We start from the raw sequence: 24,926 nt of genomic DNA on the forward strand, positions 1-24,926 counted from the left end.
TATATATATTATTTTTGCCATAGTACCCCCAAGAATTTAAAACTACTTTCACCCCTGATTATAATCTTTTATGGAGTTCATGTAGTGTACATGTTCACAATCTGCAGGATGCTGTTTTTATGGTGTTTTCCATAAATAATGACAAACTCAGCTATGCAATTCTTTAATCTGGTAAATTTCAAAATTAAGAAGTGCAGATTTTTACGGCTACTTACATTTGATCAATACTAAGACCCTATATGCTTTGGCTACATAATGCTTTATGGCTGCAGACATTCTTGTTTGATTTTAATGTCAACACCTTTTCTGTTTATTTCAGAGTTTACTTGTCCTCTCTTTCTTTTCAGACTCCTGCCTTGATATGTAGCGAAGCTTTTAGTGTATTCCTCAAAAAGCACTGTCCTGTGGTAGCCGAGCGCTTCTGTCCCACTCCCTGGTGCTGGGGAGGACGGTTGCAGACCCTGGTCTGTGCGCTCCTTAAATCCAGACCCCCTGTCTCTTATCGCAAGTAAGAGGAAGCCTTTTATTTATGCGATTTACTTTTTTGCCTTTGGTAATTTACTTTTGCCTTCATTTCTTTTCAGTGAGTTGATTCGTACAACAGATGGTGGTCAGATCTCCTTGGACTGGGTTGACAATCATACCAGTGAGACCTACCCGGACTCTTGCGCGCGACCTACTGTGCTCATCCTCCCAGGACTGACGGGGAACAGCCAGCAGCCCTACGTGCTTCATGCTGTTAGCCAGGCAACAAGTCGGGGCTACAGGTCAGCTTTGCTTCTGCTCTTAATAAAAAAAGGAAAAGAATTAGGGATAGATGTACCATACACTCCTTGATGCAGCTGAAAAGAATGTGCTAAAAGCTTTCAATTATCTGCTAAGTAGCATAAGCTTACTCAGAAAAAATCCAATATTTATTCGAATCCATTTACTCAAAAGAGTGAGAAAACAATCTTGAGTCCACCAGATTTTATTTGAAAAGTCTTGATCTTTCAAAGAGTTGACAATACGTTGCCCTCTTAACATGGTTTCGAGGGAATTTGTAAGAGAAATGGGCCTGCAGAGTCATGGATTCTCCACCATATATAACAGCGGGCATTAGGTTGTTTTCATACCACATCTAAATAAAGAAAGTTAAATGTGTGTTTCATTAAGTCCCAGTAGCGTTTGACCACATGTTCAGACCTGAGCCGTCTCTTTTTAATCATTGTTCTAACTTGTGTGTAGCTATTTCGTGACTTTGGAAAAATCAAAACGTCTGCCTTATTTTAATGGATTGAAAAGTAGTCTCTTGTAGGTGTGAGAAATATCATATTACACATGTAATATCATAATATATATGATATGGGCTTCTGCACCACACAGGAAGTCATGGACAAATTAAGAGTGTCAAGTTACTCTGATCATTTTAGAAAACAATAAGCATTTAAATCTGTCTCATTTGCATGAAGTAAAAATAAATATTAAGAGTTACCAATATGTAAAAATTTTATATTTAATTAAAAGAAAAATTCCCAGCGTAAGTGCTAAGGGGCTCCTGTAACATCCAAAAGTCTGCGGAGAGAGCTGTCGAAACTAGTTTCTGTTCAGACAGTAATATCAAATAGATAAATTAATCTATCCTAAGGAAATATTTATTTAATTTCAACTGTCCTACAGACTTAACTTCCTTGTATTGATTCTTCTTTTTCCAGATGTGTGGTGTTCAACAACAGAGGAGTAGGAGGAGAAGAGTTGTTGGTATGTAATATGAACCTCAAAGAGACGCTGTTTTAGTGACCAGCACTGCAGATTTAGCCACTTTTGTAGCTCATAAATGCGATTGATCTGAAGTAGTTCTGCTTACATAAAATGTTTTTATTCAGAAGGTATTTTTTAAATTGTAAGATGTACCATAAATATATTTTTTCTAAAAAAAATATACAATTTTTTTTTTCTTTTCAAAAGTTCATTCACATGGTTAGAAAATAAAAATAATTTCAAGAATAATTTAGTGAATATTAATTGTATATTATGTTTTTTTGTTGATTTTAGTGAGTTAAACATAAAAATAAAACATTTTGTGGATTTAAATGTTTGTTATAAGCACACTGGTTTTAGTAATGTTGTTTAAAGACCCCCTGGGTTTTGCTAGAGCAACTGCAGTGTGGGAGTTGCCAGTAATGATGATGATAAATAAAAGCCCTCCTTTTAGCTGTGAATCCAACACTTCTCCTTTGAATCTGTACCTCTTTCAGACCCCAGTCACCTACTGCGCTGCCAACACTTCAGATTTGGAGCAAGTTGTGCAGCATGTGAAAAACATGTACCCTCAGGCTCCGGTTCTGGGTGCTGGTGTATCTCTTGGAGGGTGAGTGGTTGGCGACCAGCTCAGCGCATCTCTTTGACCCTGTTCTAATTATTTCCCGGCCCTTCTTCTCCTCTGCAGTATGATATTGTTGAACTATCTGGCCCGTAAGCGCACAGAGTCGGGAATGGTGGCAGGCATCACCATCTCCGTCGCCTGGGATGCGCTGAAGTCGTCCGACTCAATGGAGGAGCCTCTCAACTGGCTCCTCTTCAACAAACACCTCACTAACGGCCTTCGCCAAAAAGTCACCAGGTCGCACAGTTTGTTGTAACATTCAAGTTAGCCACAGTTAAGTGTGTAGAGTGAGATTTTATAGAAAACTAAACGTTGCCTTGTTTCTTGCAGGCACAGGAAGATTCTGGAGAAAGTGGTGGATGTCGACTATGTCTTGAAGGTACGACTCTTTGAACATCCTCTCTTGTAACTTGATTTATTGACACCATTGGTAACGAATATAAGTTCCTCTTTTAATATCGTAGCATCATATCATAATTTAAAATGCAGAAAAATTCTACTTTTATTTTAGCACATTTGCCTTGTGGAGAAAAACAAATCCCACATAAAGAAAAACCCCTTGATGAACAAATATAACTGAAATGTTTTTAAATTGTACATTACTTTTTAACTTGATCAGAATTTCTAATAAGCTTATTTTAGTCACTCTAAGTGCAATAATTAAAAAACATCTGAGAAAACAGGTCGTACCATGACATTTTTCTCTAGTAGGGCCTCTAGTGGTCAATGGAGGGAATTGCAGTCATGACTTATTCATCTTAATTAACACCGATTAAACCGTTACAGTGGTGTTACTCCTCCATACACTTCAGTTTTTTTTTATTTCATAAGGCATTTAAGTTGGACTGCAACATTCATAAGATGTATTTCACATATAATGACTGGTGTAATTTTCACACGGGACTGGTGCAAATGTATGCTATATTATAGATTTTTTTTCAGTGTAGGTTTTTAACCTCCACTTAATTTCTTTAGCAAATGAAAGGAGTTAATTTGTGAATGATGAAGAGATGAAGAGCAAATGGACACAACTTGCTGTGGGAAAGGTTCTGCACCAGCTTTGACAAGAAACGATTTTAAGTCATTTTCTATATTTGCTTATAAGTCTCTAATGTCTTATATTTGTGAGCTGGAGGTCACTCATTTAATTTGGTTTGAAAAGGGGCTCTTATCTGTCTTTTTGAGTCTGCTGGTTCAACGAACCAGGACCAAAGTAAAAGGGATTAGAGTGCAATACAGCTGATTCAGATTGTACCTGAGATTTGAACATCTTTACGACACCTTATCTCCCATAACAGATAAAATCAGATTTGCCATGATTTAAGTAGATATCTATGAAATGATGTGCTTACAGGTACGAAATGGAAGTAGAGAAGAATGAAAATAAGAGCATGAGTTGAGCGTTTGTTTTCCCGTAATCTGTCGTCTAATCCTGTTCTCCGTTCCAGGCGCGAACGATCCGGGAGTTCGACGAGCGTTTCACTTCGCAAGTATTCGGCTACAAGTCGTGTATCGATTACTACCGCGATGCCAGCCCAGCTAAGAAGCTCCCCCACACTGCCGTGCCCATCCTGTGTCTCAATGCTGCCGACGACCCTTTCTCTCCACAGAGTAGTGAGTAGATGACAGGAAGGTCGGGTCCTCACAGACCTACTAACTTCGCAACATACCAAATGTCTCTGACCTTTCTGAATGTGTCTGCGGCTTTTGCAGCGTTCCCAGTCTCCATAGTCCAGACGCTGCCAAACGTTGCCCTGCTACTGACGGCTCACGGCGGACACATTGCCTTCTTGCAGGGTCTGTTTCCTCGCGGGGAGAGCTACATGGAGCGCCTGTTCGGTCAGTTTGTCCAGGCGGTCTTTGAACACCCGAAGGACATCGAGAGAGCCTGCGGCATGGGGAAAGACGAGCCGAATCAACAACATAGTGACGGTGGAGAAAAACCAAGCAGAGATGTCAGCAGTCAGTGAAGCTTAATCTTGAAAAGAAGAAAAAAAAAAGTCACTGAAATGTATTGTTTTTGTGTTTTTTTTTTTTGCCTTGCATGCTTTTGGCCGTCCACCCAAATGTTTTGACGTCATCTCAGCCCTGCTGATCTACCTCAGACGGGAGCAAAACAAACTAATTTAAAATCCATTGCAGGGAAAGCCACTTTTCAAGTGTTTAGGTATGAAGTCCTGAAGCATGTGAAAAGCTTTTGCACAAATGAAAGAAATATTTTTAAATGATTTTTTGGAATGTTAATTGCTTCCTGTTTCCCCTCCACCGAAATCCACCCCGGACACGGAGCAAAGTAATGTGTGCAAAAAATAAAAAGCAAAAAAAAAAACAAAAAAAAAACAATTGCCTTTTTAAACAAATTACATAGAAAAAGAAGAATGTTTAAGATAGAACTGCTCTACTTTCATTACTTTCTGGTATTAATATAAAGGATTTTAAGCATTGCTTCCTCATCAAGGTATTTTAAATACCTCAAATTATGTACTGTTTGCTTGTTTGCAGTTTAGAGTACATAAAAACGTAAATGAGTAAAAAGTGTATAAGACACACACTTGATCTTTCTGTGCACTTAAAATATTAGGTTCTTCTGTCAGGAAGAATGTGAAGTATTAAAAAGTTTTGTTTTGCTACGATTTGCCGTTTGTTGACCGATTGCATGTTGTTCAATGAAAAAGCGACAGATGAATGAAGAAAATTTTGGTCTGTGAAAATCTACTAGGCTGTTCCTGAAGGCGTTTTGAGAGATCTCGTTTCAAATTTATTTCTTGTGGCAGCACTGACATGTTTCACGATTGTATCGACATGTTAAAGTAGGATGAACGGGTCCTACTTCAACGTGATAAAAATCCAGGTGGGAATGAAGTTTTATTCATCACAGATGCCTCCATTATTTTATATTTTAGGTCACTCTTAGTGAGAAGTGATTTCATGCATCATTTATGGCCATGAATAAATCATTGCAGCTAAAATTGTTCATTGTTGGCCTTTAACAACGTGTACCTTGACATTTCATTTTTTTGCTCATGTTTAAAATGGGTTTTTATGTTTTTGAGTGACATTGTTGCCCTTGTTTCACTTGTCAGAGCTATAAACACAATCATACTTTTTATTGTTATTCATTAGACACACATATAAATACACAAATGTGTAAATAATTTGTTCTATGTTGATGTACTGAATCTTGTAGAAACAAATAAAGAATGGCATCTGAAGAGTTTACATTTTATCTGGTTGATTTACATCTTTGGTTGCCTTGCAACGGAATTCATGCCCCTTCAGTTTTTCATGTAGTCACAGCTCACATCTACACATCTTATTGTTCACAGATATTTGAAAGCAATGTATTATTTTTGTCCACTTCATAATGAAACACTACTCTTAAAATCCCAATAACAGTTAACTTTCAGAATCAGAATTCCCTTTATTGTCATTGAGCACAAAAAAGCAAAACAAAATACAAAAAAAGAAATAGCAACTCTCAAAGGCAAGTCAAATAGTTGAATAAAATAAGTATCTCAATAAATATAGAAAATATAGTAGAAACAGAAATAATGATCAGGTTTTAGATGGATTATCTCTGTCAAAATGTGCAAAAGGTTTAAGGCACCAAATGGCATCAAACATTTTTCTCCATTAAAAGTTAAGCGACTAAGATCTGCATCAACAAATAATTCAGATGGTTTTAATTGACGCATAACATGAGGTTCGTCTTTATGTAAAAATGTCACGACACACGGCGATCCTGACAGCCAGCTGCCTCCGGTTTCACCGATTCAGATCCCAGGCCTTTTATCTCACCGCGGTAGAGTCATTAATGTAGCTGATTAACCAGAAACACATCAATAATTAACCAGGAACAATAAAGCCCCACGCCCTCTGTCACAATCCTAACCACTCCAAACCCTCGTTTAGATTCAGTTGTGGTCTGGAATACGAAGAGGTCTGAAGCAGCATTTACTTTGTGGAAAAAATAGAAACAAACAGCTCCTGTAGATTGGAATCTGAGAGTTGAACTGATTGCCCTCACCTCTTAATACCGTCCACAGCTCCTACTGTGTGGGTGTAAGGAGGAAAGCAACTTAATATGAGAATAATGAGAAAAGAATGGTTGTTTTCAAATTACTCATGATGTCTTTTCTATTAAAATACATCATGAGTTATTTTTTCCACTGTTTGACATAAAAACTTCTTGTTTTAGATTAGGACTACCAACATTATTTCTGTTAGTTAAATGCTAGAAGAAAAAGAAGGGCATTTTCTTTCTTACCTTAAAGTCTGAAAGGTTTATACACTGAAGACCTTTAAACAGTTTGGTAAAATACAGATGGTTATGTCGTGGCTTTGTAAGCTTCTATAGGTTAAGTGATACATACTGAAGTGAGTATGGACATAGACTGAGAGGCCACTTCTAAACAAATGAAACTTTGCAAAGTCACTCATGGACAAACAGATGAACCTTTAGAGACAAATTTTGTTTTAGGAAACTGAAATTGAACTGTTTGGTCAAAATGGCCAGCATGACATTTGGAGAAAAAAAAAAAAATGCGGTCTGACTCAGACCACCAATCCGTAAGTATGGGGGAGCAACATAATATTATATTTTGTCCATTAAGACAGTCTCAGTAAGGATAGACAATAACTTCTTTGATACTGTCTCTACATATTTATGGGACTCCACAAGGTTCAGTTCTGGATCTGTTGTTTTTTTTATTTTATTTTTTTATATCCTTATGTTAATTCAAATTATTTGATTCTTCAGAGACGAATCCTACGTCTCTGCAGAAGACATTCAGTTGTATATGTTTAGCTCCACCAGCTATACAACCTGTCTGCCTTTACCCAGGATTAGTGACTTTCTAGCAATTTTCTTCTTTTAATTGCCAACAAGACAGAGACTCTAGTTATAGCTCAAAGTCAGTCGCATTGCAAACCCATCCAGGACGTTGTTGGTTTTGTTCAGCAGCCAAGTCTGAAGTGAATAATAATAAATAATAATGAAAAAAAAATCTCCCTTGTCATTCGGCCATTTTGCAAATGGAAATAATTTGGTTATTCCTAACCGATCTAACATAGTAAGACGTTTGTCTAACCCTTTCCTAGGTTAGATGAACCTAGAGAAATGCATGGAAATATGTTGCGGAAAGTGTTATGCAACACATTTTCATATCCTAATTTTAACAATATCATACAATGGTTACAATAAGTAGAAGAAAGCTTTTTCTATAATAAAAAAATACATAAAATTGATTTATGTTCACCCACCCATCCTCTTTTGTCATTCCTTATGGTTCTCATGTTTGAATTCTTTATGCAACGCACTAGCAAAATAATATTTCGTCAATTAATGTCACATAAATCATTCTCATCTTCAACTTTCTCTCCAGACCATCCTTCTCTTCCCTACTGTACCTGCCTGGTGTGATGGGCGGAGCCTCAGGTTACGGGTTAATGATTCAACACTATAGCTGCTGAGATTGACAGATATGGAAAGAGAAGGAAAGGGGGGAACGAACGAGAGAAAGCCGGAGTGGAGAGAAACACAGACTTTGCAATGTGAGGTCGGAAAAGTGTGCGAGGGTAGAAAAAAAAAACAAAAGAGGGAATAGGTGGTAATGCCAGAAGGGCTGCAGACTGTAGACCGTCTAGGAATCAAGCAGGTTCAGAAGTGAAACTTCTTCACAGCTGAAGTGGTTATTCTGGGGCCAGGCCAAGTTGATTGTTTGGCTCCTTTGATCCATGCGGCCTGACTAAGCTGGACAGGTGCTCAGCTTCAGTACTCATCTATACCTCCTGCAGGTAAGTCTGTCTGTTTGACCATGCTACAGTTTTTTTCCGCGACTTCTAGTTGTGTACAATCTGGAAACATCTGAATATTTAGATGCTGACAAGCAATTGTTTTTATTCCAGTGTCTATTTACTGCTATCACACCAAACATCTAATACAGTCCTAATATAGAAGGGATGTTAATTATATCCAACTATTTCAGTATGCCTTCTGAGAATCCAGCTGTAGTTACACATTCCTATGAATTATTGATAAAGCAGCAGGAAGTGTACAGTGCAATGGCTGGATCAGTATAATGATAGCTGGCATCATCTTCCTGCTGCACAGCTGAAGAATGCATTTCCCATCCCGACACCTCCAAGTATCATTTCCAGCACAGATCACTTGGTACATTAAGATTGTTTATATTACCTTCACATGGTCTTATTTTGGAAAAAAAAAGAATAAATAAAAAATAAATCTGTGAATGCACAAGCTGCAAATATTTATAGAGTCTGTCTCGATTACACCTGCCTGGTGGTTTTCATTTAATGTTGTGTGAGCTGGAGGTTATCTCCTCACTCTGTCCCTTGGCTGTACTTCTTTATAGCATTTAGTTCCTAGAAAGCTCACAAAATGTGTTTGTGCACAGCTCTCTTGTGTGCTTGTGCTGTACGAGCCGGTTAATAAAATGCTTAAAGGCAAATCCTTGTAATTTGCAGGAAGTAGGGACAGTTTTGATTTTGCCCACGTCTGTTGACTCTGTACCAGCAGGTTTACGCAGCTGCGCTTTCTCCGTCACTGAGTTGAAGCTTAAAGCATGTGATTTTTATGAGTTATCTAACTTCTCGCCATCTTCCGAGTGACCTCCACTCAAAGCGTGCTGCTCTGCTGCCCTACAACTTTACAATTTGCTTTGACTCCTCGTCTAATCTCAGAGCCGTCCAATGTTCAGGGTGAGGCAGCAATATATTCGGGGTCACGTGAAGTGCGCCGTGAGCGAGAGCAAACATGTCGATTTTTACAGAGGTCCATCTTCAGTTTATTGGTCAGGGAGCCAATCACCTATTGTTTGAAACAATTCCCATGGAGTTCCCGTCAATAGTGACATAATCATCCTCCTAATATCTGGGAAGGAACCATATCTGCAGAGCTTGTGTAAACAGCTGATCTCTGCTGGGGGGGAGAAAAAGCAGAGGAGCTAGATGACTAGTTTCACTCAAGCATAAAGAATAACTTTTATTGGCAGCCCTTTACAGCGTCATATTTCCGTGAAAGCACAAAGTTAAAAAAAGTAAAGTTACCCACAATGCAATCACTTTGAAATGTTTGTCACTAATAAGAACTGCAAAGGATTTCCAGTAAAAGCTGACAGGATGCAACCCTGTTGACTGTCCATCATTAGCTTGCATTATTCAGCAGACCTCATGTTGTTTCACAGGCAGTGCTGGTGATTTGTTGAAAATAAACCCTGGACGTTGACAGTTCAAACGATTTCCCCCTTATGTACCTTTACGACACGATTTGGCAGTCAGCAGTTCAATCTAAGTTTTAGCACCACTGAAAATTTCAGCCATTATAAATGCACAATAAAAATGAAAAACGGTCCTTTCTGGTGGAGAATAAATTACTCCTCCCAAAATGACTGAAATTACAATCGGACATATTGTATGTTTGATCGATTACTCAGCATTTTTAAGTTTAAAATCGCAGACATTTAGTTAGTTGAGCTCCTTACAGTAAGTTTGAAAGAGGTGCGTAAGACTTTCAGAAAGAAAATAGTCTACAAGACAGAAATTCAAAACACTTACCAAAATGCTGAGGTGTTACTGTCCAGGCAAGTTTACCTTGAAAGCAGCATGCAAGATGCTAAAAGAAGGCAGAAAGTGGGAGATATCGCAGGCTCTTGACACTGTTGATGTATGTGTGCAGGCTTTCTCAATCAGAAAGAGACCGCTCAAGTGTAACTTAATTTCTTTACATATTTTATTTAATTTTTTTCTTTTTCTGTCTTTCCTTTATTTAACCGGGTAAAACTCCATTTGAGATCCAGATCTCATTTGCAAGAGGGACATGGGCAGAAATCTGCAACACCTAATGATTTGGTTACACAAAAGTAAAAATAAATTCATGGACATAACAAGGTTATATTTGGCGCTTAACTGGAGAAAATCAGCCTCTTTACAAAACCCCTTAATTAGACAGAGAATTAACTGGCAACAGCAATTAAGAACTAGTTATTTAATGAAATATCCTAATGTTACTTTCTCATGGCACTGTACCTTTTGTGTTTCTATAAGTAGAAAACTTATGTGTATGTTGTCATTATTTCAGATAATTTGCTACATCTCTTATCTTCTCTTTGTAGCTATGGAGAAACAGCTGGAAGAGCTGAAGCAGCAGCTGGAAAAACAATGTCGGATCAACCAGGAGCTGCAGAGGCAAAATAAGGACCTGGGTGAGCACAGCAAGCATTATATCACCTCTTGGTTAATCTGCATTCTGTATGAACTTAATTCAATTAAATTGTATGTAAAGTGGTAAAGTCAACGAGTTGATGCAGTAACCTGCCCACTGTCTCCACATGCTTGCACAATATGAAACGAATAATATAACTACTGCTAGCAGTACATGCAAACAGTGTATTTTCTTTCTTATAACATGCTTCAGATCACGTGGTTGGATATTGTAATATATAATATATGTTTATGTATATTATAATGTTTACTGAAAATCTGTGTAAAGTTTTTGTGTAGGGTGGGGTTAAAAATTCATATTCTTTGATTAATTATTGTACCTACATATTTTTGATGTATTGTAATTTGAACTCATAGATTAATGAACTTACTGAAACATTTCAGCATTACTGGAAAGCAGCACTCTGCAATGTATACATATACATATACATAAAAGCAATGTATATTTTTTAGAGCTGCTTATACATTTAATGCTGGTATAGAAGAAGATGTAAAAAAGTGAAGCTGAAATATCATTTGCACGTTTGTAGTTGTGTAGAAGTTTGCATTAGCACTGCAGCACAGCCACCTCCTACAGGAAATTAGAAAAGTTTCTTCAATGGGACTTTAAGGAATGACTCCTGCTATTTCTGTTGCTTGAGATAGAAAGTCTTTTTGTCTGACTGCTTTCTTCTGTTGATGTGCTCTCTCTGGCAAAACAATGTTTTTGGTAAAAATGCACGTTTTCAACCATACGTTGTACAGTAAACAAGCATCTTTACTCCCATTTCACAGAGCAACGGCTGAAAGACAAAGAAAAACTTTTGCAGGAGCTGCAGAGCCAGTACCATGATCTTGGTATGAGGCCCACATGGGCATCAACTACACACCTGATGCACCTAATCAGCTGGTTGAAGTGATTTTTGATGATGATCTCTGGTCTTTTGTTTGTTCTTGTCTGTCTGCCTCTCCACAGAGTTTCCCTCCCAGACTGCTAATGAAACAGAGCCTGAATTCAGGACGAGTCGAGCTGCCGTTATGGCCCCTGAACCAATTCCAGAGAAACTGGAAATTTTAAGCAACATGGTTAAGAAGACTGCCAGGTCAGGAATAACACTGCTCACTGCTTTTGACAACGCCATCCCTCCAGGACTCCTGGGGCCAATCTGGGTCATTTTTTTCCCTTCTTCATTTAAAAAAAATAATGAATACTTCTACATAAAGTAGTGCTAAGGGAAAGTGAATGATTTGGACCAAGGGTAAAAATTCCCATCTTCTTTTTCATTTATCAGACCCCCGAGTACACATGCTGTGTTTGGTGATTGGATCTCTCGATGAGATCTGTGATCTTACATTCAAGGTGACTTTTTTTTGTTTGCTTGTTTCTGCAGTGAGACAAATCTTATTGTTAAAGCCATCCAGAAGAACGACTTCCTGAGCCGCCTAGACGATGAGCAAATAGCCATGATGGTGGACCTCTTAATGTCATCGAACTACAAACCTAGCGAAGAAGTCATTAAGGAGGGATCGGAGGGAGACAGCATGTACATAGTGGCAGGTGGGATCATGTCCGGACGCGAGGCTCTCTGTGTGCCACGATAACAATAAACCTGAAATTAAAAACTGAACATTACTCTTAACCTATCCAGAAAGCAACGTCAGAGGTATTTGCTCTTTTCAGCTGGTGAACTCATCGTGACTCAGTCGGGTCGCGACCTGAGGACTCTGACGAAAGGAGACGTTTTCGGAGAGTTGGCCATCCTCTACAACTGCAAAAGGACAGCGACAGTCAAAGGTTAGATTCTTCGCTGTACTGATGCATTAGGATGTGATGATTTGTCTCTAATCTCAGATGATAACTGTTAATTCGGTGATTTTATGCCGCATTGTAGCAGTTTACGTTTGCCCTGAACATCAATAAGTGTGGCATCTTTCTTGTAGATTTTAATGTGATGAACAAATGGCTTCAATAACTCCATCGTAATACGATAGTAAATATAATCAGTTGTGGAAGACGTGTTTGGATTGTAGAATTTTTCATACGTTTTGGTCAAAATCAAATGACATTGAATGAAATATGTGGAAGAAGGACATTTTTACATGCCTTTGGTTTTGGCACCTCCTTGTATGTTTAATTTATATTAAAGTTACTAACCAAACAGTCTCACAATATTAAAATTAATATGTTCACATATAGTGATGAACTCCTGAAATATCCAATCAAATATCTTTGGAGTTTATCTCAGCATTTTTATTTTATTGAGAGCAAAACGTAATTAATAAACATTTTATTTAAATAATAACAGGAAGCCTTATTCTTAATAGAATCAAGCCCTGAATATATTACTTATCAAACTAAAATCAATTCATTAATGATTAATTAATCAAAAGAAACAACCAAAAAAACAAAGTTGATTTAATGGCCTAATTTTGTTTTTGATCTCTAATTGTAATCTGAGAGGAGAAATTAATCTTGGACGAACTCCGAGCCTCAGAACCAGAACCAGCTCGATTTGGTTTGACGAACAGAATTATGTCTTTGTAGCAAACAGCTTATTAACAGCTATTCACTGAAAGGCGTTGCATTGTTTTTCCTTAAATTTAGAATAAATGTCACATAGCAACAAACCTTACAATGAAATTGCCTTAACCATGCAGGACTGTAAGAACAAGAAGTATTGGGAAAAACACCTGGAAAGACTGTGTTTCTATTATTCAGTTTGAGAAGTTTTGACCTCGTTGTGTGTTCACATCCTTAATCAGCTAAGACACATGTGCATCTGTGGCGTATGGAGCGACAGACGTACAGGACGATTATAACTAACAAGTCCAAGAAGAAACGAGAGCAGCTCATGGGTTTCCTCAAGACGTGAGTTTCATTGTCCTCCAGCTGATGTGGGATCTGTTGAATTGTTCTTAGGTGGTCCTATTTTTTCATTCTTTTACTTTACAAACAGAATTATGTCTGATTCTACTATTTTAATAACATGCTGCAGGTCTCGTACTCTCAAGGATCTGAATGATGCGCAGTTGTCCAAAATTATTGACTCCATGGAGGAGGTCCGTAACTTTATGTCATTAACCTCTTATGACAAACATGCACTTTATTAAACATTTATTAAACACATAGGGATCGGATGATTGATATATACTTTATATTATTAGTCAAAACAACTGATCATACAATAATTGCTACATAAATCTTTAATTCTTTTTTTTTTTACAGGTTAAGTTTCAGGATAAAGAGGTTATAGTTCAAGAAGGAACAGAAGGAAACACTTTCTACATCATCCTCAAAGGAGAGGTAATTTCATGTTACAATGTGTGTGTAAACCGACACATAAGAGTTTCTCCACTGATCTCAGTTGTGTTGTCCTCACAGGTTCTGGTGAGCAAGAACGTGAACGGACAACAGAAACAGATTCGAAGGATGGGAAAAGGGGAGCACTTCGGAGAGCAGGCCCTCATACGGTAAGCATACAAATGCAGCAACCGCCTGAGGAAATGTACTTTACCTTGAAAATAGACGTGAAGATGTGTGTACCTGCCTTGAATGCTGCCCTATTTACCATTTTTCAGTCAAAATCTGCAGATTTTTTTTTTTTTTTTTTTTTTTACATTTTGGAGACTTTAAAGACAAAAGAAAAACTTAGGCAAACAGTTAAAATGCATTTAACTATGATATTAAATGCATTTTAGGGCTTTTATTATGTTGCATGATGTAAATAATAAACCAAAAAATAATAATTGTGTTGTTTTAACCACATGGAAGGATTATTATTGCCATAACTTTTCTAAAATGAGCAATCAGATTTTTCTTTTTTTTTGACAAAGGAGTTTTTGTTTGACTTATTGAAAATGTAATCAATTATACTGATAATGGAAATATTTTTAAATGCTTGCTTGTTTTTGTTTTCACAGAGAGATCTTGAGAACTGCCACCTGCACGGCCGATGGCCCTGTTACATGCTTCTCTATTGACAAGGAGTGAGTCAGTCAGTCAAGCTTTGGATGGGCATTTCCTCTTTGTTTCTGTTACCTTGGCATCATTTATTTTTAGACAGTGATTTGCCACTTGTTAACATGACTGTGCTGTTTTTTAAAGGGTTTTTGAAGAGACAATCCCAGTAGAGCACCTCGAGCTGTTTGACGAGTATGTGACTATTTTCTGAGATCCCAAAAGCGTACTGTGAAAATATTTTACCAGCTAGTTTATTGCTATTTTCCATCTTGTTTTATTTATTTATTTATTTATTTATTTTACTTTTAGCTCCAAAGTGATGAAAGAGGCGCAAGGTCCAGAAAAGCCAGGGTGAGTTACAATGAAAGAAAACTAAAGCCTCGAAGATTTTGGTGCCTGCAGGCTGGAAGAACATGTAGAAGCCCATATTTATCATCTAGTATGTTAACATCTTTACAATGTTCTTAAGAGACTTTAATGATGTCAAAACCAAAGTTCAGAAACTCAGAACCACCTTCTTTTTTTTTTTTTGCATTAAATTAGAGCTGTTTGCCAAACTCTTTTGTAAATTCATTCAGGATAATTTCACACATATCTTTTCGCTGTTAAAATAACACATCATGGTTAGATTTTTTGTTAGTAGATTGTTTTTGCAAATATTTACTTAAGACAAAATTCACACTCCGTTTCGTTTCTGTGGTAACCAACTGTTGTACTCGATAATATGGTGGTGTTAACTTTAATTGCTTTCACCATTGCTTCAAGTCTAAGTCAAGCAATTACCGCTGCATCAGTTTATCTCACACCAGTTTTAGAAAGCTGTTAGCCGCCGGTTTGCTAATGTCTCCAGCATGACTCAGAACACTGCAGTTTCTTTCTTCAGGGTATCCGTTCTACATAAGCACTCACACCTGCAAGTAATTAGTTTGGTTATATTAGTTATGTTAAGGAACAGCGATTGGAAGAGGAAAGCAGCGTTGTGCTATACTTTTATTGCAGATTAGCTCTAAGCTTTGCTCGACTTTTGGGTTTTGCTGTCCAGCCTCTGTTAGCACACCACCTACTATACATTCTCAATCAGCTATTTTAGTGGGGCCACCACCTCAGCAGGTGTAACACATGGAGCAGAAACTAGTTTTCCAAAGGAATTCATGTGGGTTGTTCTTGAAATGTTGGATTGGGTTTAATTCTTTGATTGCATCTTAGTAATTCCTGATTATATCTGTTACATAAATACACTTGGACTTGACTTCACCCTCCAAAATTCATGCTGCAAGCAAACATAAATGCTACAAATTACTTACTTAAAATGGAAAATGCGTTTCTTTCTGTTTTAGTCCGAGCTCCAGCCTGAAGTTTAAGGATCTGGTTCCTGTTTTATACCAGGAGGGACGCTATCAAGGAGATCCTGTCACACTTGGAGTTGGAGGATTTGGTCGTGTGCAGCTGGTAGGTGTTGCCAGTTCGTCTTATGGATGAGTGCACTAACCAACTTTTACAGAAGTGGCATTGCGATGGAAACGGTGGCTTCTAGTAGCTTCATGTTTGGTAAAAAATTATGTCGTCTTTTTGTTGAGCTCAGATGGCCACAGTGAATAATGGGAAATACTACGCCATGAAGCGAGTCAGCAAGAAGCAAATTGTTTCCAAGAGACAGGAGGAGCACATGTTGTTTGAGAAGAAGATCCTGAAAGCGATCCAGTGTGACTTCATTGTGAAGTAATTGCCATCCAATATACTGTCTGCATTTTTTTTTGACGTTGTACAACCACAAAATTAAACACAAATAATTTCTCTCTCTGCCGTTTGTAGACTTCATGCAGCATTTAAAGATACAAGGTACATCTACATGGTGATGGAGTTCTGTGGTGGTGGCGAGATCTGGACCAAGCTCAAAGAAGTGTAAGCAAAACGAAAACCTAGTGAAATAGAAAAGCAGCACATTGGATGAATGAATCACATCTGGCAAATCTGATAAGACAGAACAGAAAGAAATATATTTATGTAAGATTTTCTTCAGGATCTCAGACAATTTAATTGGGTTTAATTAGGATTAATTGTATGTTTATGACATCAATCAAAAAAAGACATGCAAGTACGAAACCCGTCTTATTTACTCGTTTGTACCCAATAGCTTTTCAAAAAAAAAGAAAAAAAGAGCAGTCAACAACTTAGGTTAAGACATGCGAATGAAAGAATATTAAGACTGCCAACCAAGTTAATGAAGTGCAGTTCTTTTTAAAAATCTTTTTCATCTCTGTAATGACAGAGGGCGATTTGATGAACACATTGCTGTGTTTTGCACTGCCTGCGTGGTGGAGGCCTACTCTTACCTTCACAAGAAGAGCATCATGTACAGAGACCTTAAGCCTGAGAACCTGATGCTGGACATGAAAGGCTACATCAAACTGGTGGGTCCTTGGGCATTCAGGGCTCATTAAACTCTCTAAATTTCTTTCACGGTTTGCTTTAGAAGAGATTCTGATTTTGTTTCCCAGGTTGACTTTGGCTTTGCGAAGGAACTGGTGCGTGGCGAGAAAACCTACTCCTTTGTGGGCACGCCTGAGTACATGGCTCCAGAGATTATCAAGAACCAGGGTCACGACTTCGCAGTTGACTTTTGGTCACTTGGCATCCTGATCTTTGAACTTTTGGTGGGAAGGTAATTACATTTGAAGGGATCCAGGCCTCAGAGCAAATTATGCCTCACTACTTTCTCTCAGATTGAAAAAGTATTTATACCGCTTCAACTTTTTTCACATTGTTTTACATTACAGCCACTGTGTTTTTTTTTTTTATGAAGAAACTGAGCAAGATAAAAAGTAGAGCATAACTGCACATTTGGAAAAAAATAAAATAAAATAAAGGAGGTTTTGAAAATTGTGTACAAAACAGTCTAAAACATGTGGTGCATTTAATCTAACTATTCATCGTTCTTCTGACTGTATATTTAGTTTCGTTGTCATTGTCTTGCTGGAAGGTGAACCTTGGTCTCGATCTCAAATCTTTTGCAATTTATAACAAATTTTCTTCTAGTGATGCTGTTCCCCTTCCACTCTGACCAGAAAAAAACATTCCCTTAGCAAGATGCTGCCTCTACCATGTTTTTATGGGAATAAGCTCATTACATGTATAGTCCAGGATTCTGCAACCTCTATAATCCAAATAACCATTGTGATTTTTGATAAGTATGTACTATTGGATATGTTTTGTCATTTTAATTTACATTTTATTTCTATGTTTAGGTTTTAAAATGAATGAAAGGTGTAAAACTTATGCAAAAATATTACGGAACTATTTTTTTTCTATGGGATGTTGATATTTGTGAAAAATAATGTTAAAAAAAAAAAACAAGCAAAGAAATAATAAAACCCGGCAACATAATTAAAAAAAAGAAAAGAGTACCAGTAATTAAAACACATGCTACATAAGTGCTCCTAGAGTCAGTAGGAACTTCAATGCAATTATTCAATGAAAAAGATAAAAAAATAGCGCTAAACCCATGATGTGTTAAAAAAAATCAGTTTGATTTTTATCATTTTTATCATGTTAAGAGCCATTTCAGATGGCTGCTGTAAACCATGAAGGTCAATTTTTTGTCTCATGTGACTGGAGTCCGTACTTTTACATGTGTTTGATCCTCTTGAATGGGAATTATTTAAGGCTATAGATAGTTTAATTGAACAAGGTGTGGAAAGGTACAATAGGCATGAGTACTTTTGTGAGCTGATTTACTTTAAAAAAATTGCCAGTTTTTTTTTTCATACCAAAATAATTTTCTAACACTTTCATATTCAGAAAAAAATATTTACCAGCAGATGGCAGCAGAAACATAGGATTGATGACGTCTTATGCGTTGACTTGAGTGTCTGAACTAAAGATTTACCAACAACTCTCTGTTCTGCTTTTAAACCTCCAGTCCTCCATTTTCAAGCTCGGAGCCTCAGAAGATTTATTCCAAAATTTTGGATGGAGAACTCAAGTTTCCACCTTACCTGAGCGAGGCAGCAAAGTCAATCATCAGCAAACTGTGCAGGTAAGCAGAAAAAACCAACTAAATAATGTCAGAGCAAGGTGGCTCTTAAAATTTGGGAATTTTAAAGATAATATTTCACCATAACAGAGCTGAATAGAGCAAAATCAAGAGAACGGCTGTAAAGTTGCATTTGGTTGTGTTTTGTTTGGTGCTATTTGAGCTCATGCAGTTTTTGATTGACTGTCTCTTTGAACGCTCTTTATAGACCTCGGCCGGGTCAGAGGTTAGGAAACACCAAGAATGGAATCAAAGATGTCCGGCATCACAGGTAACCATGGCGACGAGTCGTCCCCAGGAGGCAGAGTCTAAAAATCCTTCATCTGTTCATGTGTCATCCCCTACAGCACTCGGTGCATTAGACGCTGAGTAGAGCTTTATGGAACATTTGTGCCGGAAAACAAAATGCGCTTGTGCATGCCAGGTCTGGGTTCACAGCACTATTCGTAGCGCAGTGGCTGCATTCACATTTAGTCAACCCATATAATGTGTTAAAACATTGGCATGTATTACAAAATTGCATTAGCTTATATGAATTTACATAATTGCATAATTTATGAGCAAACGCAGACAAACATGCTTCTTTCTTTATGCTGTGACCATATGAGAGTCAGGGTATCATCAGATTATATTAATTCTCACAATGAATCGACAGACAGCCTGATCAAATATTTCTCTAATTAGTCTTTTTTTTTTAAGGTGGTACAGCAGCATGAACTGGCACAAGCTGCGTATGGGTCAGCTCGACGCTCCAACCATACGACTCGTCCGCAAGGCAAGTGAAAACATCACAAAATACTTTTTATTATGTTTAGATGAAGCAGAAGGTGTTTTATAGACAACTGAAATATATCAGATAGCAGATTTACTTCAGTTTACTAGAAATTATTTACTGTCCTTTTTAATTATACTGTGTTTCCAGAATTTTGGACATAGCAGCTCTAATGTTGGACTGAAACCTATCATTACATCTAAAATGTAACGAGAAGGGTGAAAATATATTAAAGAAATATAATCTAACAATTGGCACTATAAAGATTTCAGGTTACAAAAGTTGGACCTCTAGCAATAATAAAAAAAAGGCTTAAAATATACCTTGTCAGAAAAAAAAAATGTATGTGAGGCAAAAGGTAGTGTACGCAGTGTGGAGTAGCCTGAGGCTGCTGTCACACTGTTTCTTATCTTGCCACATTTGCTGATATGTCTGAAAAATGTTTTTTGCATGACTCTGAAGATCTGAGGCTTATGTTGTGAAATATCAAATCCTGTGAAGCTCGGTTGTTGCTCATGATGCACCACGACTTTGTAAATTGCGTGTCGGTTGCGATAAAAGGTGTAAAATGGCTCTGTATGCCTCTGCGTCAGGACAGAGTAATGGTGGATTCTCTTTGTACTCAGACATTCTTGTTCTCGTTTCTCAGCTGGAAATTAAGCAAAAATTCCCACTGAAGTTGTTGTTCTGAATGGGAAGAGTAAGATGTTGCAGAGTGCCCTCAAATTCAGTGAGCTGCTGCTCATAGTGAATGTTGCAGAGATAAACACTTTATTATTTATTGGAACATCCAGACACTTGTATTAAAATTAAACAAGAAGCACACACAATACTGTGAATTTTTCTTCAAGCATTCTGCGTGAAAGGGTGACTTCATCAGTGCAGAGTCTCTGCATAGCTTTGCATGAGATTAAGCAATCTTCAGCATTCGAGGATAAGCTATTTGCAGATTTATCTGTGGAAAATCTGCCTATTAGCTGATTTCTTCCATAGACCGTGTTTTAAATGGCCAATAGAAAATGCAGCTTGGGAAGCTGAAATGTTTAGGCACAATGCTACTTGACACGATATCTGCGCTGAGCGGATTGGATGTTGACTTCTGCAGCAGTGCTAAGACAGTTTCCACTGTCTGATGCATCTTAAGGTACATTTGGGCGTTTGAACTAGTAAAATATGAAGTTGTAAACGTTTTTTTAAGGGAGTCTCAAGTATTTAAACTATTTTGGTGGTTGTGATATTGTCTGAAACCTGAACCCATACCTGGAACTAGATTTTCAGATTTCTTTATTAGAAAATGAGTCATTGTGAGCCTTTAATTTAGTTTCAATACATTGTGGATTTCAAAACAATTTTTTTTTTGCCATTCATAGGGATTGTGCAGATTAAACAAAATATTTTTTTTCCAAGACTCATATGTGATTGTTAATTAAAAAAAAAAAAATCTTTCTTCTTTTTCAGGGTCCCTGCTACATCAACTTTGATAAATTTCCTCTGGACCACTCAGTGGCAGAAGAGGAGTTTTCTGGATGGGACCGTGATTTCTAATTCTCACGTTTAGGTTGAAGAATCGAATGGTGGGTGGTTTGTCCATGCCATCCCAACAAGGACCCTAATTAAAGACACTAACCTTAGTTTATTCAGCCTCTAAAGGGGCCAAAGGAAGATTAATGCTACTGGGTATTGACATATCACACAACACATTTCTTACCAAATTTTCACACCAATTACACTGAAGCTCCAGGGAGTCACTGTGACAATATGTGCGGAAGCTCCTCTGTTGCAGCGAGCGTCGGCTCACACACAAATGTACCTCCGCAGACGAGGAGGAGGTGTAGAGGCAAAATGGTAGGACTCTGTGTTTTCATATTCAGCGCAAATGCACTTGGTAGCTGATGAGTAAGTGTTAAATTCATGAGGCACCTTGCAGCGATTAAGAATACTCACCAGGTGATCAAATGCTTCCGACGTAAGGAAGAATTACAGTGAAAAGTCTTTTCTTACTTTTTAATTGTGCAGGAAAATAAAATGAATATACATGTCATATGTTGTGTTCAAAAACAATAACAGGATCAATCACTGTTTTGTGTACAGATTATATTTCTACATGGCAATTAATTTATTAGTAGGTGCAAAAGCCCTACAACAGAACCAGTAGACCCAACAGTTTTAACTTGCGTCCTTTACTAAAGGATAAATGCAGCCAGTTTTGTACAGTAAATATTAGTCGTTGTGTATTCTGAGTGAATACAATTGTTCTTAAAATTGTTCTGAACAACAGGGTGATTGTGATGTTGATCAGAGAGAGCTAAACATATTAAGAAATGCAGAAAACCATCCACGGTTAAAAAAAAAGTTCAAAATGCCTTCAAACAGAAACTAAAACAAGGAAGATGAGGAAGAAAACAGAAAACTATAATTCAAAGAATAACCAGAAGTTTCTGCGTTAGGGTGACCAAAGAAAGTCAGTTCTTACTAAGTGAATACTGTAACGATTAGAAAGCAACTTAATAAAACCAATATCATCAGTAGGGAGCCCTGACAAAGTCCAGTTGTTGGAAAAAATAAAATAAAATACACGGGGCAAAAGGGATATAATTAACTAGCTTTAATAGAAATATCACATCATTTTTAAAATTTCCCATCAGGATTCCCTTTTAACATATCACAATACTTGAAGAGGTCATTTTGCTTTATCCTGAAGAGGAAGTACCGTCACACCAGTGAGCGAGCAGCATCTTGGATCCAGACCGACAAGATTAACATAATGAAGCTGCCAGCCCAATCCCTGAACCTTAATCCTACAGAAAGCTTGTGGGGTGAAACAAGCTGTTTCTGAGGCAAAATCAATGATGAGGAATCAAATTAAAACGCCTGTTCACAGGTTGAGGAAGTTGGCGGACTCCATGCAATGCAGAGATTAAGCAATTCAAGGGAAGAGTGGTTATCCATCACAACATTAGTTCCATAGTTCACAATCTTTGGTATTTTGAGTTTAGTTTTCCTCCCTACTTCATCAACTCGATGAATTCAGGTAACATTTTAACGGGCTGATTTGAAATTAAATATCTTCCCAATGGATTTGTGCATATGGAAAAAGAAGGTATTGTATTTTGAACTTTCAGCATAAATGTTCATTTTTGTGTTTTGTTCTCTTGACCTATGTGGTTAAAACTCAGTTCTTGTTATAGCTTTGACATTGATAATACTTTACTGTTTGTAAAAAAAACAAAAAAAATCACCTATTGCTGACTTATTCATTCATGTTCATATTGAAATGTTTAAACACATCTTAATGATAAACTAAATGACTTTTGTTCTTGAATCCCGTGTGTTTGCATTTTGTCACTGTGGACCCTGAAGAGTGAAACTGTTCTCGTGTTTTCCTTTTTTACGTTGTGACCAAAACCTCCTTCCCGACCCAGAGAGGGCAGGTAAAGTATTTACAGATCAGATGCGTGATTAGTTACGAGCAGCGCTTCAGGGAAACATTGTTGTTGCTGTTAGCAGGAAGGAAAATGGCCTGACGTTATCAGGGAGGGAAAATAGCCTGCGAGGAGAGGGGGTGCGGGGGGTTACTTCATACGTTTCACAATAGCTGCAGCTGATTGTTTGGCTCTGAAGGTGAGCAGCTGTCCAGTGTGGCAGCAGGTTTAAAATTTGTAGGGAAGAGTTGTCCTGTTCCCTCCCTTTAATGCATGTTGTGAGCCTGCTGAGAGTACTTTTCCATATTAGAGAGAAGAAACTTCACATGAAAGTAAACATAGCTTCTAGTGGGAAAAGACACATCGGCAGATGTTTCCTTCCTGCAAAAAAAACCACACAAAAAAACAGAGAGGTGGAAGTTAATACATGGAGAGCAATGATGGAAAGGACCCAAAGGAAGCATATTTTGGTGCAGATGTCTTTGCTGTGTTTGACTGTGTTGTTGTATTATTATTATTTTGCATGTAGGGTGAAGACTTATTTTGAGATATATCGGTTTGATTCTCTTTTTTTAATGAAAAAAATCCAAAAACAACGCATCAAGTCATTAATCAGCATTATGCAAAACTACCCACTGACTTCAGCCATCTGTTCCCTCTAATCAGAACCAATCTGCTTTATGTTTACTGAAGTTAAACAGCCTCCGCCTCACTGGTTTAGAGCTAGAACTGTGTGGAAAGTCTTTAAATAAATTCTACTTTTGTTAAATTAGCATAATCTCTCACCCACAAAAGAAATACAACTTTGATTTTAGAAATTTGTAGAGTGAGTCATAGTATGATGTTATGAAATACTATTTTCCCATAGGCTTTAACTGTAAAAATTGAGACAGCCATTGGAAATTATTATTTTGTGTCTGATCAACCACTTTTACGCCAAGTCATATATTTTGGATTGTTATTTTGTTGAAAGATTTAATGTCTGACAGGTTTTATTTAAAACCTGTAGTATTACATTGCCGACCCACAGCATTACAGGTCCTCTACCATCCTTATGAGCCTGGTTCCCTTTCTATATTCATCCTTCATTCACCAGACCTAACCTGGAGTTTTTTCCTGATAGTCTCATCCTGGCTAACCTCTTGATTTCAGCATGGACATAGTGTGTAACAATCGTTATGAAGACCTTGTGAGTCAAAGACACCGCTCTTCGTCTCACTTCTCTGTTTCAGTTGTTTTAGACATTTCTTCCTTTTTTGAAGAGTGGCTAGAAGGACAAAATTCACCACCAAATTCAGTGGATAAGACTGTATGATAAATATCTGCATCAGTTGTGTTTTTCTTTTTTTTTGGCTGAAACCTACAATTAATTGTACATTTTTAATATGCAAAATCAGTTCCAACACTTGCATATCGTACTTACACTCATTTTCATATAAAATATAGCTTAGGCATAATCTGCTGAGATCCAACATTTTGAAACTATATTACCAAATATTTCATAAATGGCAAACGCGGGGCTTGTGATGGGAAGGCAGATATGATTCAGCGATGTCAAGCAGACTCAAAGTAGAGTCAATGTGATAAGGTGACACTGTAGACGACTCTGTTACCATGACTACAGATGCTCTTCTCTTTGATTCTGGCCAAGTTGATATAAATAAACCGCAGCACGTGCATGGGAATCCACAGTGATGCCAGATTTAATATTTAGAAAGGTGTTTCTGCCATGACGGGCTTAAACAATGTCACGCATGCACGTTGGTGAAGGTCTTTAAAGTGACAAAGCATCATTTATAAGAAACAGTTCTGCTCCCCAGTCTCCAGGATTAATTATAAATGTTCGGGGAGCTATTTTCAGCATGGTTATTTGTCACTCTGCGACCCCTGGGAAAGGCTTGGTTGCTGTGTTGCTGCCTTGAGCAAACTAGTGAAAACAGTCCCATTCATTCACAAAAGGTAACTTGCAAGGTTGAACCATGACCATGACCATCAAGAAGTATTATTGTTAAAAAAATTTGCAGGCAAGAATTGTTCAATCAAGAGTTTTATGCTGGTTTTAGAGTCAGGGTTTAATTTGATAGATCTTCCATTCGGTCATGTCTTCTCAGCTGAGTGGTCATGAATAAATTGGACTAGGCGTTAACACTTAG

General features: G+C 37.5%; 2 protein-coding genes across 3 annotated transcripts in view; both read left to right on the plus strand.

Annotated features, from left to right (window-relative positions):
* The window catches only part of LOC103457573 (phospholipase ABHD3-like), a 6,983-nt gene extending 1,399 nt beyond the window's left edge, over positions 1 to 5,584 (plus strand). For both annotated transcript variants that reach the window (XM_008397829.2, XM_008397830.2), the window contains exons 2-9: positions 348 to 508; positions 585 to 767; positions 1,695 to 1,740; positions 2,238 to 2,350; positions 2,429 to 2,602; positions 2,696 to 2,744; positions 3,814 to 3,979; positions 4,079 to 5,584. In XM_008397829.2, coding sequence (XP_008396051.1) covers positions 348 to 508; positions 585 to 767; positions 1,695 to 1,740; positions 2,238 to 2,350; positions 2,429 to 2,602; positions 2,696 to 2,744; positions 3,814 to 3,979; positions 4,079 to 4,335 — 1,149 coding nt within the window. In that variant the 3' untranslated portion in view covers positions 4,336 to 5,584. The remainder of the gene's footprint in view (positions 1 to 347; positions 509 to 584; positions 768 to 1,694; positions 1,741 to 2,237; positions 2,351 to 2,428; positions 2,603 to 2,695; positions 2,745 to 3,813; positions 3,980 to 4,078) is intronic.
* A 2,300-nt stretch (positions 5,585 to 7,884) lies between these two features.
* Positions 7,885 to 21,392, plus strand: prkg3 (protein kinase cGMP-dependent 3). The gene is made up of 22 exons (XM_008397828.2): positions 7,885 to 8,161; positions 10,498 to 10,587; positions 11,381 to 11,443; positions 11,562 to 11,688; positions 11,977 to 12,143; positions 12,267 to 12,380; positions 13,349 to 13,454; positions 13,582 to 13,645; positions 13,812 to 13,889; positions 13,968 to 14,056; positions 14,507 to 14,572; positions 14,691 to 14,738; positions 14,856 to 14,897; positions 15,884 to 15,995; positions 16,129 to 16,265; positions 16,359 to 16,448; positions 16,816 to 16,957; positions 17,045 to 17,208; positions 18,466 to 18,582; positions 18,788 to 18,850; positions 19,279 to 19,354; positions 20,810 to 21,392. The coding sequence occupies exons 2-22, from the start codon at positions 10,500 to 10,502 to the stop codon at positions 20,894 to 20,896; spliced, it is 2,040 nt and encodes a 679-aa protein (XP_008396050.1). The 5' UTR covers positions 7,885 to 8,161; positions 10,498 to 10,499; the 3' UTR covers positions 20,897 to 21,392.
* Positions 21,393 to 24,926: the final 3,534 nt, after the last annotated feature.

This window comes from Poecilia reticulata, linkage group LG21 (genome assembly GCF_000633615.1).
Source record: "Poecilia reticulata strain Guanapo linkage group LG21, Guppy_female_1.0+MT, whole genome shotgun sequence".
Lineage (NCBI taxonomy): Eukaryota > Metazoa > Chordata > Actinopteri > Cyprinodontiformes > Poeciliidae > Poecilia > Poecilia reticulata.